At 47.1% G+C, this 16,893-nt stretch overlaps 1 protein-coding gene and 1 long non-coding RNA gene across 2 annotated transcripts in view; one reads left to right on the top strand and one right to left on the bottom strand.

The window, feature by feature from the left end:
* Nucleotides 1–16,893, top strand: part of LOC142577865 (uncharacterized) — a 47,945-nt gene that overhangs the window by 19,080 nt on the left and 11,972 nt on the right. The gene's annotated exons all lie outside the window — the stretch shown is intronic.
* On the bottom strand, nucleotides 14,217–16,408 carry LOC142577863 (uncharacterized). Its single transcript, XM_075687297.1, has 2 exons — nucleotides 16,325–16,408; nucleotides 14,217–16,200 (listed from the first exon to the last, which is right to left on the bottom strand). The coding sequence occupies exon 2, from the start codon at nucleotides 16,179–16,181 to the stop codon at nucleotides 14,397–14,399; it is 1,785 nt and encodes a 594-aa protein (XP_075543412.1). The 5' UTR covers nucleotides 16,182–16,200; nucleotides 16,325–16,408; the 3' UTR covers nucleotides 14,217–14,396.

Raw genomic sequence — 16,893 nt, 5'->3', positions numbered from 1 at the left:
GAGACGCCTCTGTGATTGCCACCATCATGACGTGTGCTTTTTCTCTTGGCTCTCTGGTGCTTCTCTGGTCCCCCATCCGTCGTATGAGCCTTTCCGAAAAGCTGCTCTCGCCTTACACTGGTCCATACCGTGTGGTGCGATAAGTTACCGACGTAACATATGAAATCGTCTCCACCGAATCCTCATCGTCGTCTTCAGCTGCAAGTGACAGCGTTCACGTAGCGATGCTAAAGCCATCACACACCTTTCACCACGGATGTGTAGCTTAAGCACCGGGACGCTGCTTCTATTGGCGGGGGTGTTGATACGGAACAACCGCCAGAGTGAGGCTGCACTGAAGAGGAAGACGACCTGTTTCCGGTTGCTGTAGGGTCGCCATATTGTAAATAGCCTTGTGCATCAGCTACATGTAACGTTATGTTTCATTACGACGTGATCACTCACTAAACAGAAGACAATAGCTGAATGACCGTGCCTGTATCGAAATTCATTTGTTTTACTTGCACGATAAATCAATGGAACGAACTCCCAGTCCATGTCTTACGAACTACGGTTGACTCAGATTTTTGTAGCGGCACGGAACTGCCATGGTGCATGTATTTACTTTATGTGCACTGCTTTGTGTCTCCTGCTCTGCCACTTTCAACAAATTATGGGTGTCTGTTACGTATATTTTTTTTTCAGTGATGTGTAACATTCGGATTATGTTCCATCGAGAATGTGTTAAGATCTGTGTCACTTCAATGCAATGTACTGTCTCACTTGGTACGGGCCTGATGCTTTGTAACCAACCCCTCTACTGCAATGCAACTAATGAATAAATAAATGTCCTCACCCCTAATATCGTTGCGACTCGCGTCTGCAATAGATAATCGCATTCAGAGTGTGAGGTGTATGAATATTTGCGAAATTCGTTTCGCACAGAGCACTTTCGCGTGATACCTGTGGGAAACGCCATTTCATGAGAGCACGCACTCAGGGTGATAATCGACAACGGATGAAGTTCCTTCCCCTATAGCAGTACAGGCAAACTAGTTCATTTAGGTAGAGCATATGTTCCGAAAGGAGCATGACGAAGAAAAGACGATCAAAAGCTTCCAACTCTGCATGGTGCAATAATTTTAGCAATGCATCTTCAAAGTTATTGCCCGTCACCAAGCGAGTGCAGCGTTCAGGTATGTGGCTTCAATCCAGCCTTCCTTTAAACGCTAAGTGGAACTGCCTGCATTCGAAGGCAGAGCCAAAGTGTCCAGCATGTGACGCTGTCACAGGAGCCGAGCACTATGTTGAGCTAGCGAAATGATGCAAGCTGTGCAAACTCCTGATGAAAAATGATGTAACTTCGCTGTGCTGACTATAACGCGGCCCGGGATAAACGTGCTGCGCGCGGTGCGTGCGCTACCTTTGCGCTAGGCGTAATGGTGTGCGACGCACCCAGGAACGAACGGGAAACGTGTCATAAAATGCCCGTGTTTATTGCGCAATTTCAGGACACCGGTCAAGATTTATATCATGCAAAAGGCGCACAGTAAAATTCTTAAAACATAGCAAACATGTCTGAATAGGCATGCTATACAAAAAATATCACTTTACATTATCGCTGCATCGTGCCATTCCCACCGGAAACGCCATGATTTAGCGAGCGAATTTTCGGTCGGACTTTGCGGGCTTCAAGGGCAGTAGGCCTCCCAGGTTGAGAAGAGGCAAGCTCGGGAGTCGTGGAATGCTCCACAACTGGAAGCGTGATAGCAGATGGTGTAACAGGTGCAGCATTTATGTCAGTTCCCGTAGTCATGGTGAGTGGGGCCCTAGTAGCCTGAAGAGTTAGAGCTGCTGTAGATGACGGGGTTGAAGTAGTTTCTGCGTTGCTTGCAGCTGCAGTGAAATTAGAGAACCGTGCGGAGGGTGCGCTCGCGGGAAACGTAGAAGCTACAAGATATTTGGGTGCAGACGTAGGCACGAACCATGTGTCAGATTCGTTGAAAAGCGGCGTGGGGACTTCGGTACCAGCCGATGTTGCGGTAGTCTTATTTGCCTGCTGCCGATGTACTACAGGACCAAAAGTTGGCACGACCGTCGAAGTAACCAGGGCAGTGAAGGCGTCAGCACGCGGATCCAGGGAAGCTATGGTTGAGGTCGTGGGGTCAACAGTGCTTGTTAAAGTAGTAGTCAATAATGTTGCATGCGCTGCCGCCCCGGTGGCTCCGACTTTGACGGGTAAGGTTGAGTCCGATACCGCTGCTGAGACACGGGTTGTGGACGAGACCTCTTGAGGAATGGAAGCAGGTAGGTCAGTCGACGAGATAGTGAAGGAGTTGGAGCGCAGATCCAGGGCACCTTGAGTGAAGGTTGTATGAACAGTGCCAGTCGGTGCCCTTGTAGATAAAGTAGCACGAGGAGACGTCACGGTGCTTCTTAAGGTGGACTCCGGTACCGCCGCTGTAGTACGTGCAACCCGGACTGCTACACTGCTGTTTGAGAAGACTTCAGGGACGGATGTGGGCATATCGTTTGAAACAATTGTGGATTGTACAGGGAAGGCGTCGGCGCGTGGAGCACCGAGTGTGCTTACCACTACAGGAGGGAGCGTCGATAGCTTTGTCGTCAGGCGGGAAAGAGCCGTCACCTCGGCCACAGAGGTTGGAAGTGCTGTTTCCAGATTGGGCGCGGTGGTCGCATCAGTAACGACTGAAGGACGTGCTGGGACCGAAGGGGTTGTCATCGGCTGATGCGCGAACTTTATGATAACGCTTTGCTTTTCGTTAGCCACTGCGGGAGGCACAGCAGAGGAGTGCTGAAGACTAGTGGCCTTGGTATCTTGGGGAGCGGTGCGGTTCAACCAAACAGACGCGTTCTGTAAGAGGGGCACCACCGGGTTCACAACCTCACCGAAGACGTGACTGAAGGAATTGGCGATATAATAAGCGACATGCTGGGTACCGGATGACCCCGAGTTCGACTTTGGCGGCGCAGCGGGAACCGTGGCATGAACGGGAACCTTGACGACGCGGGACATCGGGACTGGGACCGTGTCCCCTTTCGATGCAATGGGTGCTGTTGCGGAATGCGTCTGTGCAGAGTGCTGGTGGTTATTGTGCTGATGCCCGTGGGCAACTTGGTGCAGATGAGCGTTGGCGAACTGACCGTGTCCTTGACGTACTACATGGCCATGCGCTTGGTGAACATGACCAGTATGCGAGCCATGGTGCACCGGCTGTGCGTGACTGGAGTGCCCATGAGCCTGGGCTGACATGCTGTAGCGATGATGGCCCTGCAGCTGTGCCGGGTAGCTGGGCACAAAATGGAAGGTTCTTGCTGCAAGATCGTGAGCCTGCACCGCTATCAGGCATGCGGCCAAGAGAAAGAGCGACAAGGGCCTCATCTTGACCGGGCGACTCAACCTGGGAACACGTAGTAAAACAGATTATGCAATGCATGCACATAATTTACATACGAAAAGAAGCCACTCGGAACAGCGACGGCAAACTAAAAAAATAGAACAGAAAATCATCGTACCTTTCCGCTGCTCCGGTCTTTGCAGGAATGGCGCCCGCAGGGCTTTCGCTCACGTTTTATAGCTGGCTTAATGCCACTTACTGGCGCTCTATTGGTCGACCGTAGGGACACTGTGGCGTCATCTGCTTCGAGAATACCGTGAGTTGCTTTATCCTTGTGGAACGTAAAAGCAATTGATAAAATGCGAAGTTCTCGTAGATAAAAGCAGTAGCGTCCCGTGATCGGGCGTCTTCAGAGGTACTAGGTCACAGCTAAATGTTCACGCGTAACGCCGCACCGAATTATCATAGTGATAGCTGCTATAACAGTGATCCTTTTTGTAAAATGAAAATAAAAGAGACGTAGTAACCTTATAATGGTGACGCCTACTCCTGTTCGCATAGCGGAAACAACAATATACATAATATATGTAAGAAAATGAAAAGTAACACGTCACAATTTCACAGCACACAGTCATATACACCCATGAACGTATCAATATAAAAGGCAAACGCAAGTTACACCACAATGAGTTTTTAAACAAAGTCACAAACACACACAAGCGGCCGTGATGTAGACTGCGATGAGCATATAAACAAATGAGGAATTACACATAGTTAAAGTAAGGAACGCACAAATAGAATAAGCTTAGTGAATCGTGCAAGAAAGTGTGGGACAGTCTGCAACAAACGCTGTGACGTCATAGTCGCCTCAGATGTGTTAGCCGAAACAATCGGACGAGCACGAGGCCTCTAATCACTCCGGTTTGCCTTATGTTAAATGTTTCGGTTACTTCTAAGAATGTGTTATAAAGGCAAGATGAGGCCGCCCTGAATGAGAGGTCGGGAACCGATGGGTCGCCGAGGAGAGCCCGACAGAGAGGATCAGAGTAGTAGGCTTCTATAACATTACGCGCGCTGTGCTTGCGCATCAAGCACGCGCCGCTGAAGTTCGTTGTCTTTCGCATCCGGAACCAAGGCGCTAGCCGCGAGCACCGACCTTAGCCTCCCCGCGTGGTGGCGTCGGTGTGCGCTACGGTATCTAATCAGCTAGCGGGCAGTTAGCGTGAGTGGACAGGAACAAAACAAAATCAATACAATGACGATTGTGGGTAGACAATGAGAAAGAGGACTAACAGCAGTGACGCACTGAGCTATCAGACATATACCGAATTGTGGAAGTGTGAAATGGACTGCTCTTGTAACGATCAGTGTCCTCAAACTTGAATGAAAACTGAACATATTCCGTCAGCGCTCAATTTTTGGTGAAGTGCTCATAATAATTGCAATGGTGTTAGAATTTATATTATTCATGGTGACTTTTTGACAAAGAATGGTTAACACATAGTTTTGAGGAATGTCGTGACACGACAGTAAAACGTGGATTCTACGATGTAGTATCAGCTTTATTGGAGATTCACAAATACAAGTACATAAATCCACACACTCTTTTATTATTTACAGCTTGCTCTAACGGTGACACAATGACAGTAGCAGCAAGCGCTCGAGACCTGTGCTGCTGGGCAGCATAAATGTTACCCCAGAGGCTACCAGGCGTCGTAGGTATGCGAAGCTATGGCGAGTTCGTATGCGGCGAAACTGTGTCGTTAAAGCTGAGGTGGAAGCGGATGTGCGTGCACGTGCACATATTTCTTCATTTTGTTTTCCTACGCTTACAAACTTCAAATGCCATAGAATGTATCTTTCTTTTTCGTCGTCTGATATTTTTTTCATGTTATTCTTTTCCCTCGTTAAAGTTCTTAGTTTAGTGAAATTATATCATTATTTTTTTCTTTCCCTGTCTATATACAGATGTAATCATATCACCAAGAAGCCAACAAACAAATACACCAAGAACAACGCAGGGGAAACTAGTTGTACTTAATAATTGAATTTAATCAATTATAAAAATAATCGAATTGAAGATGTAATTGTCATTCATTGTACTTTCATTGTAGTAATATTGTAATCGTATGTGGAATAGTAATGTATTAGAACTTGTGTTACTCTTAACTATATTTGCCCACAATATATGCCCACCTGCTATGAAACCCTGGGAGCGGCAATGTATTCAAATAAATAAATAAATAAATAAATAAATAAGTAAATAAATAAATAAATAAATGTTCAAATGTGAGACGACGCGCGTTCGGCGAGCGCGCTTATCGAGGCGTATCTTCAGGTATTCACGCTGTACCTAAGTCCTATTTTATTAATAACAAGTATCAGGGCTTGCGGTCATCCTGTGAAATCACACTCATTACGATTACAATATTTCTGAGGCCACGACAAGAATGAAGCCACACAATTGTTCATTGCAATGCTGCGAGCTGTTCTTAACTCGGTCATGTCCAACACAGCTACACAACGAAGAAAAGTGTAGCAACTTGTTCATCTTTATTTAGGGCCATAGTGAGTACATTAGTACAAGCTAAAATAACTGTTATTTCAATTGAAATGCAAATAATTTGTTTTGTTGAACTATCCGCGGCTTAAGTTTTCCTTCTGCCTATCAAAACCGAAACTATGGACTTCACATTAAGTTTCCAGCTCTTAAATGAGCGTTTCGAGGTGCAAAGTTCAGCGCAGGATATTTGACAGGTCGGGCAAAGCGAAACAACGAAACACCAAATGTGGGCACAGATCATTACCAGAGCAGGACTGGCCGCCGCCAGGAGCCGCCGAAGCCGCAGCGTGGCTCGCATAGCCGAGGCTTTCCGGTTTTCTGCAGCTAAATTTCGCACCGACTGGACTGCAGCAGACCGCGGGTGCGCTGCACTATGTGCGCCGCTTTCTGCGGCGCTTCAGGAGCCTTTTCGCTGCCTGTTCTGCCGGTACGCAGTTCGCGCCTTATACTTACATTCTCTGGCCAAGTCTGAGATGTACTGGAGTAGTTCTTTCCATTCCCCAACTTGTTCTTCCACACCAGGCCCATCTAAACTCACCGAGTTTCAGGTTCGACGGCCCGGGGCAAAAGAATGCCCTTGAAGTAACGTACATAGTGTATACTCACTTGCCACGGTTCTCATTGTCTTTCCGGCGAAAAATAATGAAGAGGAGGTCGAACCTTCCTCTGACGCGACGAAGTGTACACAAGTGCCACGTTCTTTCCTGAACAATTTTGGCGACTTCTTGCCACCTCATCGGGTCGCACACAGGTCGAATATTGTACGCGACTTGAAGCAAACTGAAGTCGTCCGTCCGTGTAAAACGCACGCGAGAAGCGGGCAGGCACGGTGCGCGTTTCATGGTCGACGCCATGGTATTGCAGTGTCCGTTGTGTCTCGACTTGAATCGTCTTGGCTCGTCAAACTCGGTGCGCGCGTTATCGTATACGGGCACACTCCTTACAGTCTAGCATACCGTACGGAAAGTCCTTCTATACGGTAATGTGCGCGCATGAGCATTCTTCGGCCGTTACGGCATTGCCGTACTTATGGTGCCATAACACGACACTGTTGAAATTATGTGGCCGCAGGGAGGCACTTGCTCCCCTGTCACAAGTGGGGTGGGGGGGGGGCAAAGTATGTCCTTTGCCTCGGCTCCCCCCCCCCCCCCTCTTGAGAGCGGGCACTTTCGGCTGCACGCTGGAAAGTCCAACAAAACTAGAGCTGCAGCTAAATTTTCTTTCTTAATAGAGTGACCACGGAAGTAATGTTTTTTGTTACTACGTATGCCCCGCTTGGTCAGGGAGAGAGAGAGAGGAAATTTTTATTGCTTAAAAGGATTTTCGTGCAATCATCGAGAGGATTGTATTTTTTTGCCTCTGTGATAATATGTGGTACGCGGGAGTGCGAAGCATAAACATATGAAGACAGTGCGCCGTGCGGTGGCGAATAGGACAGCGGCTACCCGCGAGAGAGCCATCGTCATCATCGACACCGATTTAGAGCGTCGACAGTGGCGCCTCAAGAAGCGTGGCGCGGGAGAGTGTGGCCCGTGGCCCCGTGGCGTGAGCAGTGCGCGAGGTTCGGCGTTGGACGAAAAAGAGCTTCCTTGCTGGGCGTCCGGCCCATAGGAGCTATCGCGGCCCGCGCCACTACGCCACAACCGAGTCAACGCTGTCGCCCGAGAGGCTACCTCATCCCGCTCTTCGGCTGGGCAACTGGTCCAGGAGGGCTGGCGGTCCTGAACCGGGGTGATCGACCGTTCGGGTGAACGGCCACAGGGCTACCCCGCCAGCTGTGGACGTGACCCGGTGACTGCGGCCGTGGGCATCCCAGTGCAAACCCCGCCGGAGGGAAACCGGGCACGTGGAGGCTCCAGTATATCGACTGTTGCGCAGGGCCAACTGAGCCCCGCGAGGCGGTCCGACCCTGTTGGCCGACACTGCTGTCCGACCCCGCTGGCCGACATCGGTTCCACGAGGTCTCCGACACGGCGACACGCGCTTCCGCCTGAACTGTTGGCCAATTATAATTGACCGATACATAGATATAGCTGCATGTCGTCTGTGAGGTATTCTGGGGAACTGTCGCGCGTGTGTGCCTTTTTCTATTTGTTATGTGCGTCAATACAAGTCTGATGTGTGTTTGTGCTTCTGCGTGCTGCTTCCGCCTCTTACTGGAGTGATACTGCACCCAATAACATCACAGCCTCCTCGGAATGCGCTATAGCGGACGGAACGCGGAATTCGCCATACAAGCTCACGTTGCGGAGAATGCCTGATGGTGGGCAGTTCCCGCACTAACATATTTCAGCTGGCGCTACTTGCATCGTGTCCAGTTATCGGGGGCCGTTATAACCGCATTTATAAACACAATCAGCTTGCTACATTCAACCTGCGGGCGAGGGCGAGGTCCGGATAAAGTATCATTTGCTGCATCCAACGATTGGTGTGCCTTACTGCATCAAATCGTTAGATTATCAAATGCTGGAACTATTGAATTTCTTTCCAGAGATAGTCTGCATACGTTGCAGTACCAATTTATTTATTTATTTATTTATTTATTTATTTATTTATTTATTTATTTATTTCAATATACCTTAGGGGCCCCATGAGGAGCATTGAGTAAGGGGGGCATCACAGTAAGAAATCTGTACACGAGAATACCGAAAAGATGAGTAGAAATTATCGCTGCAAAATAGGGTTACAAATGCAGAGCTGCGGTAGTAAACATCGGACAAATTTTATCACGCAAATTGCTCACGCACATATTCAAACATCGTGCAAAATAGTGTAGTGAGAGCATGGAAATCTTAAAAAAGAAAAAAAAAACACTAACAGTACTGGTCAAACGAAAATTACATTTAGGGGTAGCGTCCAAAGATCTGATACGTTTTATTACGCACATTGCTCGCGCACACGATAGAAAAGTGTAGTTTAACGGAATGAAAGAAAAAAAAAGCCTGCGCGACGTTACACAGGTATACAGAACATCGCATAAATGTGACACTTCTTTAGGACAGAAACTGCGTGCTCAGGAGTTGCCTAAATTTATCTCTATCCGTTCGCGTGACAGTGCCCTCAGGAAGAGAATTCCACAAACTGATTGCTCGTGGCAAAGCTCACCGATTAAATGCATCGGTGCTTCCGTAGATGCGATTGAAACTTTATTCATTATTCAGTTGTCGTGATCTACAACTTGCACGTTCCAGCAGCAAAGACGATGACTTCATTTGATGAACATATTTATGGAGCGAGGACAGCAATGCTACGTCACGACGACTACTTAGTGCAGGTAGTGAAGGATCAAGTTTGGTTTGAGTAATGATTCAATGCCTATCGTAATTGCGAGAAATGAATCAACTAGCTCGGTTTCGGATGGCTTCAAACATGAAGATTAAATATTCATCATCAGGAAACCACATCGGGGATGCGAACTCGAGCTGCGGTTGGAGGGAAGTCAGCAAGGTTAATTTGGGGATGTTAGACGGGGATTTACGTAGGTTGAGAAGAATGTATCCTAGTGTTTTTGAAGCATTAGAGCATATGGTTCTCCTATGAGAGGCCCAGGAAAGATATGGTGCGACATTAACACCTACATATATGTACAGTGAAGCTTCCATTACTTGATCTGTGTTTATATAATCAGAAAAACTTGATTTAAAGTGTTTGTGTGAAAGTCATTGCTTTGCATTTAGATGAATTAAGTGTTATTTGTCAGATGTTGCACCAGTCGCTAATGCGTTGAAGGACACCTTGAAGAATAATGTGGTCCTAAAAGGTGGCAATTGGTGGGTATATCATACAGTCATCGGCAAAAATTCGCGTGCAAGAAGAGATGTTGTTGGGCAGATCGTTGATACAGATTAGAAAAAGCAATGGTCCTAATACACTGCCCCACGTTACACCGGAAGTTACGTAGATGAGGGGCGATGTAACACTGTTTACAATGGTAAATTGCTGACGATTAATTAGAAAGTTAAGGATCCAAGCTAGCGTTAAACAGCTTAATTTGAGAGCAATTATTTTGGAAATTAAACGGCAATGAGCCACATGGTCGAAAGGATTAGAAAAGTCGAGAAAGGTACAATCTATTTGAAGGTTATGGTCCATGTGTGAATGTACGTCAGTTGTTAACTCTAGTAACTGTGTCTCGTATGGTAAACCTTTCCTGAAGCCGTGTTGGATAGTAAAGAAAAAAATTATTTGATTCAAGATGTTCATATATATGAGATGCTGTAATATGCTGGAGCATTCTGCAGCATGTGCACGTTAATGAAATTGCCTGGTGGTTTTCAAAGGAATTCTTGCTGCCCCTTTTGTACACAGGTACCACTTTAGCAATTTTCCTATGAGAGATGAGCTGCCTGAATAACGATTACCGGTGTAAAATATGGTACAAAATCTTGCTAGATATCAAAGTTACATTTTTTTAAACTTTAGATTTCATGTTGTCGACCCCAGAAGAGCTAGCTATATTAAGTTTATTAATGAGATATGCGATACCATCTTCAGTGGTATCGATGGGGTCCACGCGGCCCGCCTCGGTCTGAAAAGACCGGGCTTCAGTACACTAATAAAGTTTCGTGAATGAATGAATGTACTGGCAGTCGAAATCAGTGACTTCAGGAGTGAGTGAAATGTCTTCATTTGTGAATGCGGATGAAAAAAAAACGTGTTAAAGACAGCGGGGCATTCACTATCAGGAAGCGGAACTTCATTTTCACCATCTAAGGAAATATGGTGCGAACCGTGATCAGGCGATATTGCCTGGCAAATATTTTGGGGGTTGGACTTAAGAAGGGAGGGTAGATTGTGAGAAGAGTATTTATCTTTAGCCTCACTTACAACTGCGAAGCAAGATTTCGAGCATAGATTTCTTAAGCCCTCGTCGAGCCCGTGTGCTTTGCATAGGTGTATAACTGTTTCTTCGTATTCCTTAGCCTTCGAAAGTATTGGGTGAACCATGGGTTGGTTTTATCACCTGATATCTTGATTAGCGTGATATACTTTTCTACTAATGCGCAGACTTTTTCCTCTAAAAGAAGCCAGTTTTCATTAACTAACCGAGCAGAAAACAAAGGTAATAAAGTGTGCGAAAGGAACGTCTCAAGTTCCTCGTTTATTTTGTGGTAGTCGCCTTTGTTATAGTCACGAATAGTTTTGCTAGTGACTTTTGTAGACTGCAAGGGGGCATTAAGAGTAAGTTGAATCAACTCATGGTCACTGAGGCCTTCTAAGTCGCTTCACCAAATGCTTCACGGGCGCTAGTAACAACTAAGTCTAAAGACGGTATCGCCGCGGGTGGGTCGGGTAACCATTTGGAATAAATTATAATCTAACGTTAAAGAAATGAATTTGGTTGATGATCGACAGGATTATGATAGTGTATTCCAATCTATCAGTGGAAAATTGAAGTCTCCAAGGAGATAAGTGATATCAGCCTGAAAGACTTTCATTGCTCTTGTAATGCTACTGCGCAGTTCAACGAGAGAGCACTAATTCGAATTAGGTGGGCGATAGCCGCCTCCAATTGACACTTTGTGGTTACTGGTTAGGCATTATGCCCATATGATCTCAATACACGAATCGATGTTAATGACTTGTGATCTAATAGTTCTTTTGATACCCAAGAATGCACCAGCAGCTCTTTTTCCAACGCGGTCACACCTGTATATGTTAAAAGAATCGCGAGGGAAGGTTCCATTATCGGTTATTCCGGGATTTAGACACGTTTCAGTGAAAACATCGATATCAGAATTGCAGTCATCAAGAAACGAGGCAACATGACCGCGCTTTGGTAGCAGGCTTCTAATATTTGTGTATGATGGTGATAATGATTGCGCGGTTATATATCGGGGACTCGCACCTTCGACCGATCGGATTGCGTGGTATGGTTTGTAGCTACCTGCTGCAATATACTACAGCTTTACTGTTGTTGTCAAAAAAATAATTTGCATGCTCTATGCGCAATTGGTCAAGTGACAAGATAATACGCTTGGCTTTTCCCTTAGCAAATGCAATCAAGTGCCTTCTTGCTTCTAAAGTAGTTGGTGAAAAATCTTCGCGGAAAGAGAAGCTAGACTCTAAGTTTTCGTGCAGAAGACAGAATGGTCCCTTTGTCTGTAAAAAAAAAAGGTCATTTTAGCTATAACAGGCCTTTTCTTGTCTTCCGAAAGCTTCCCTATCCTATGGACCATCACTTCAATGTGCGATGATGAGTTATCGTAGATATCTTCGAGAAAATGACCTTGACCGAACGTGCAGAGTCATTTCAATACCAAGATAGCACTGACTTCACTATTTCCCCCTTCCCTTTAAAGAGGGATAAATAAAGTTTTTCATCATCATCACCATCACTTTTTTCTAAAGGCATGTTTCACTTCTAACTTTATCGATTTCACTTTCAGGCTATTTCTACTTAAGAGCTACATGTTTGTTTTCCGCAGGACCAATAACAGCAGATATTTCATATTGTCACCTTGTATATAGTACGTTACGGTCAAGAACAGAGTAGCAAAACTGTTAATGAAGAAACTAACCCTTTTCTTAGCCGAACTTAAGCCGCCAAAATAAAGTGACATTCAAAGCATAACGATAGCGACAAACACATCCGGCGTTCATTGATAATCTGATCCGCGGGTCAAGCGCATGGGCTTTGATACAAGACTCGTCGAAGGTTCCAGCGCAATCGGTGGTGCCCGCGTGTCTTCCAGAAAGTACCACGCAATTCGCGTCGCGCATACAATCAGATTATACAAAGTTCGATGACTGCAGACAACGGATGGAACCATGAATAACATTCGAGAGACTTTCGATAAGTACAGGCGCGTCGGCGCGGTGGTTGCTTTATGATATTGGGCTGCAGAGCACGAGGTCGCGGGATCGAATCCCGGCCACGGCGGCCGCATATCGATGGGGGCGAAAACACCCGTGTACTTAGATTCAGGTGCACGTTAAAGGACCCGAGGCGGTCGAAATTTCCGGAGACCTCCACTACGGCGTGCGTCATAATCAGAAAGTGGTTTTGGCACGTAAAACCACATGATTTAATTTTTTTGAACTGTTTAGGTTGCTTACGTGCTGTGAAAAGAGTGACTGAATATTCGCTTTCTACCAAGTTTTATGTGTTACGGTCTTTCGTTGTTTTTCCTCGGTAAATTGTGCCGGGCACGGTGTTATTTATTTGATGTACGAATTAATGTGAGTGACGAGCGATACTTGTATATTCTTTGAAGGTTGATAACAGGCTTTGTAAAATCCCTCACTGAAGTGTACCAGGGTGTCATGTGCCCGCCACACACGCACATTATATATATATATATATATATATATATATATATATATATATATATATATATATATATATATATATATACATATATATATATATACAGGACTTCATATCTAGCGCGTAAAGCATGGCTGTTGAGTGGCGTCAGCATATGTGCCACGACGCCGACGTCAGAGCCCGCCGAGACCAGTGGGTCACGCTGGCTGTGCCATGACAAACTGCCTGAGAGTCCACTTTTCGCCAGCTTAGCGTACTATATGTGCGCCTTAGGCCAGCTTATGTCATGTCCTATTCAGGTGTTGACTTCGCAGTTTTAGAAACTGCGTGCACGGCCAATGAATGACATGAAAATTATAAAACGCGCCCCAGCTCTTTCGGTGTAGACGCGTTAATTTTAAAGTAGGTCAGTGAATTTTTCCGTTGTTCATTTTTTATATACGAAGGAAACTGTCGAAGCTCCTAATGTCGCACCACTTCTATATCTCCAATCGAGATTTGCATTCGGAGTGCGAGGTAAAGGAATAATTGAAAGATTAGGTTCGCACAGAGCGCTCACTTTCCTGTGCAATATGTGAAAGACTGAGTGCACTCTCCCAGGATAACTGACGAGGGCTGAAGTCTCGTTCACTGTAGCAACGCAGGGGAACACGTTCACATGTATAGAGCGTTTCCGCGATGTGTTTTACATAAGGGATATGTCGAATGAAAGAAACCATAAGAAAGCTTCGAACTGGGCATCGTGCAGGAACGGCTGCAATGCATGGGCAAACAACCGTAACACAACGAATGCAGCGTTGAAGTGCGTCTGACTTCATTCCAGACGGTTCTTGATGTCACATGAGCCGAGTACTATGATGAGTTATGAAAATGAACCGTGCAGCGCAAGCGTCAGATGAAAAATGATGCTGCTAATGTCATTGCGTTGAAGTCAACCAGGTATGGGATGAACGGGCGATGCGCAGCGAGTTCGTTGCCGCTGTGCGATATGAACTGGTGTGCGACGCATGTAGGAAGGAATGGATGAACAGGAAGGATATGCGATAAAATGCCTGTGTTTATTGCGCAATCGTAGTACACTGGTCAAGATTTTCAACATGCAAAATTCGCGCAGTAAAATATGCTTAAAACATTGCAAACATGGCCTTAGCAGGCATGCCACTACAAATATCACATTACATTATCGCCGAGGCCATTACTGCTGGGAAGCCTGTGGTTCCGCGATCTACCGGGCTCTTGGGCGAACGGAGCGGGCATCAATAACAGTTGATCTCTCATGTTGCGAAGAAGCAGGTATGGAAGTCTGGGAAAGCGTCATGGCCGGATGGGTGATGGTAGAGTCTGTCGCAGTTGCAACGACGATGTCTTCTGCCGTTATTACAGTCGGTGCCTCGTTAGAGGGAAGAATTGGTGATGTTGATTCAGAGGGCGGAGCTGAAGTGAACTGAGCTAATCGTACGGACACTGCGCTCAGAGACACCGGAAACGTAGAGGCTGCAGGCTTTTCCGGTACGGATGTAGGAACAGCACGTGTAGTAGATTCTGTGAAAAGAGGTGTGGGACCATTGGTAATAGTTGATGTCGCGGTGGCAGACGCTGCCTGCTCCCTATGTGCAGGACCAAAAGGAGACACCTCCGTTGAAGCAACCAGTGCAGTGAAAGCATCAGCACGCGCATCCAGGGAACCCAAGGCATGTGTCTTGAGGTCAAGACCGCTTGTAAAAGGACTAGTGGATAAAGTCGCACGAGTGGTCGTCTCGGTGGTTACGTCTGTGACGGGAAAGGTTGACTCCGATAATGTTGCTTGAGTAGCCACTGAGATACGGTTTGTGGACGAAACCTCTTCAGGAATAGAAGCAGGCAGGTCAACCGAAGAGATTGTGGCAGCTGGGATAGTGAAGGGGTCGGCGCGCAGATTGAGGAGACCTAGGTCGGGCGTTGTAGGGTCAGCAGCGCTAGCCGGGGTTGTGGCAGATAAGGTAGCACGATTAGACATCACGGTTCTTGCCAAGGGGGACTCAGAGGCCGTCGTTGTAGTGCCGGTAACATGGTCTGTTACAATGCTTTTCGAGGACACCTCTTCAGTGAAGGAAGTAGGCAGATCGGCTGAAGCAGTTGTCGAAGGCGAGTTAGGAAAGGTGTCGGCACGCGCATGCGGGACGCCTAGAGTAGGAGCAGGGGCGCCCAGTGTGCTGACCAGTACAGGAGTGAGCGTCAACATGTTTGTCGTCGGGCGGGAACGAGTTGTCGCCTCGGGCACTGGGCTTGGAACTGCAGTTTTACGACTGGGTGCTGTGGTCGCATCACTAGGAACTGATGGACGTGCGGTCACCGAAGCAGTGCTCGCCGTGCGATGGTTGAGCTTTCCGATGACAGCGAGCTTCTTTTTGATGACGGAATGGGGTACAGCAGCAGTGTGCTGGTGAAGACCGGTGGCGCTCTGATGTCGGTGAGCCGTGCGGTTCAGCCAAACTGAGGCGTTCTGTAGGAGGGCCACCACCGGGTTGACGACCTTTCCGAAGACATTACTAATGGAAGTAGCGATATGGCTACCGACATGTTGGTTACTAGAGGAGCCGGAGAGATGCGTTTGCGGCGCAGCGGGAGCCGTGGTATTAACAGGAACCTTGACGACGCGGCACATCAGGACTGGGACAGTGTCCACATTCGATGCAATGGGCGCAGTTGCGGAATCAGACGCGGCAGAGTGCTGGTGGTTGTTGTGCTGATGCGCGGGTTCCACTTGCTGCTGGTGAGCTCTGGAGAACGGGCCCTGTACTTGCTGTACTACATGCCCGTGGCCGGGGTGAGCGTGAGCAGCGTGCAAACCATGGTGAGCCGGCGAAGCGTGATTGGAGGGCCCGTGAGCCTGGACTGACATGCTGTAGCCATGATGGCCCGGCAGCTGTGCGGTGTGGCTGTGCACGAAGCCGAAGGTTCGTGGGGCAAGATCGTGCGCCTGCGTCGCGACCAGGCGAAAGGCCAACAGTAATAGTGACACAGACTTCATCTTGACGGGGTGAACCAACCTGGGAAAATTGGAACGAAAAGAAATGCTACTGTGAATGCATGCACACAATTCACATACAAGAAGAACGTACTTGAAACAGTGATGGCACACTATAGAATTAAACAGAAGCTCGTCGTACGCACCTTTCCGCTGCGTTGGTCTTTCCAGGAATGGCGTATGCAAGGATTTTGTTGGCCTGTTTTATGTCGGGTTTAATACCACTTAGTCGCGCCCTATTGGCCGACCTTAGAAGCACGGTGGCGTCATCTGCCTCATGAATAACGCGAGTCGCTTTGTGCTCATGAAAAGTAAAGGCAAGTGATAAGAATTCAAGTTCTGGTAGATCGAAGCAATAAAAGCGCATGTAACGTCACGTGATCGGGATTCTGCACAAGTGTTAGGTGCATGCGCCAAGGCGCGGTACATTTTACTGAAATATGCTACCGCAAATGATTGCACTGATAGCTGTTGTGTTGACGATAAGCTTGGTGAGCCATATAAGAAAGTGCTGAACGATCTTGCTTGCTGCAATAAATGCTGTGACGTCACAGTCACTTTAGACGTTTGAGGTGAGACAAGTAACAAACTCCACCAAAGATCCGCTCAGACCTTTCTGCCTTACTTTCAATGTTTATGGTACTCCTAAGGATACATTAGAAAGAAAATATGAGGTCGGCCTTTATGAGAGCTTTCTGACAAGCTTGTGTCAGCA

This window comes from Dermacentor variabilis, chromosome 4, assembly GCF_050947875.1.
Source record: "Dermacentor variabilis isolate Ectoservices chromosome 4, ASM5094787v1, whole genome shotgun sequence".
In the NCBI taxonomy this organism is placed as follows: domain Eukaryota; kingdom Metazoa; phylum Arthropoda; class Arachnida; order Ixodida; family Ixodidae; genus Dermacentor; species Dermacentor variabilis.
The sequence above is the reverse complement of the archived record's forward strand: the minus strand, read 5'-3'. Positions and strand labels throughout refer to the sequence as shown.

Coding starts and splice junctions, on each gene's coding strand:
- LOC142577863 (XM_075687297.1), bottom strand. CDS start 16,181: ATGAAGTCTGTGTCACTATTACTGTTGGCCTTTCGCCTGGTCGCGACG.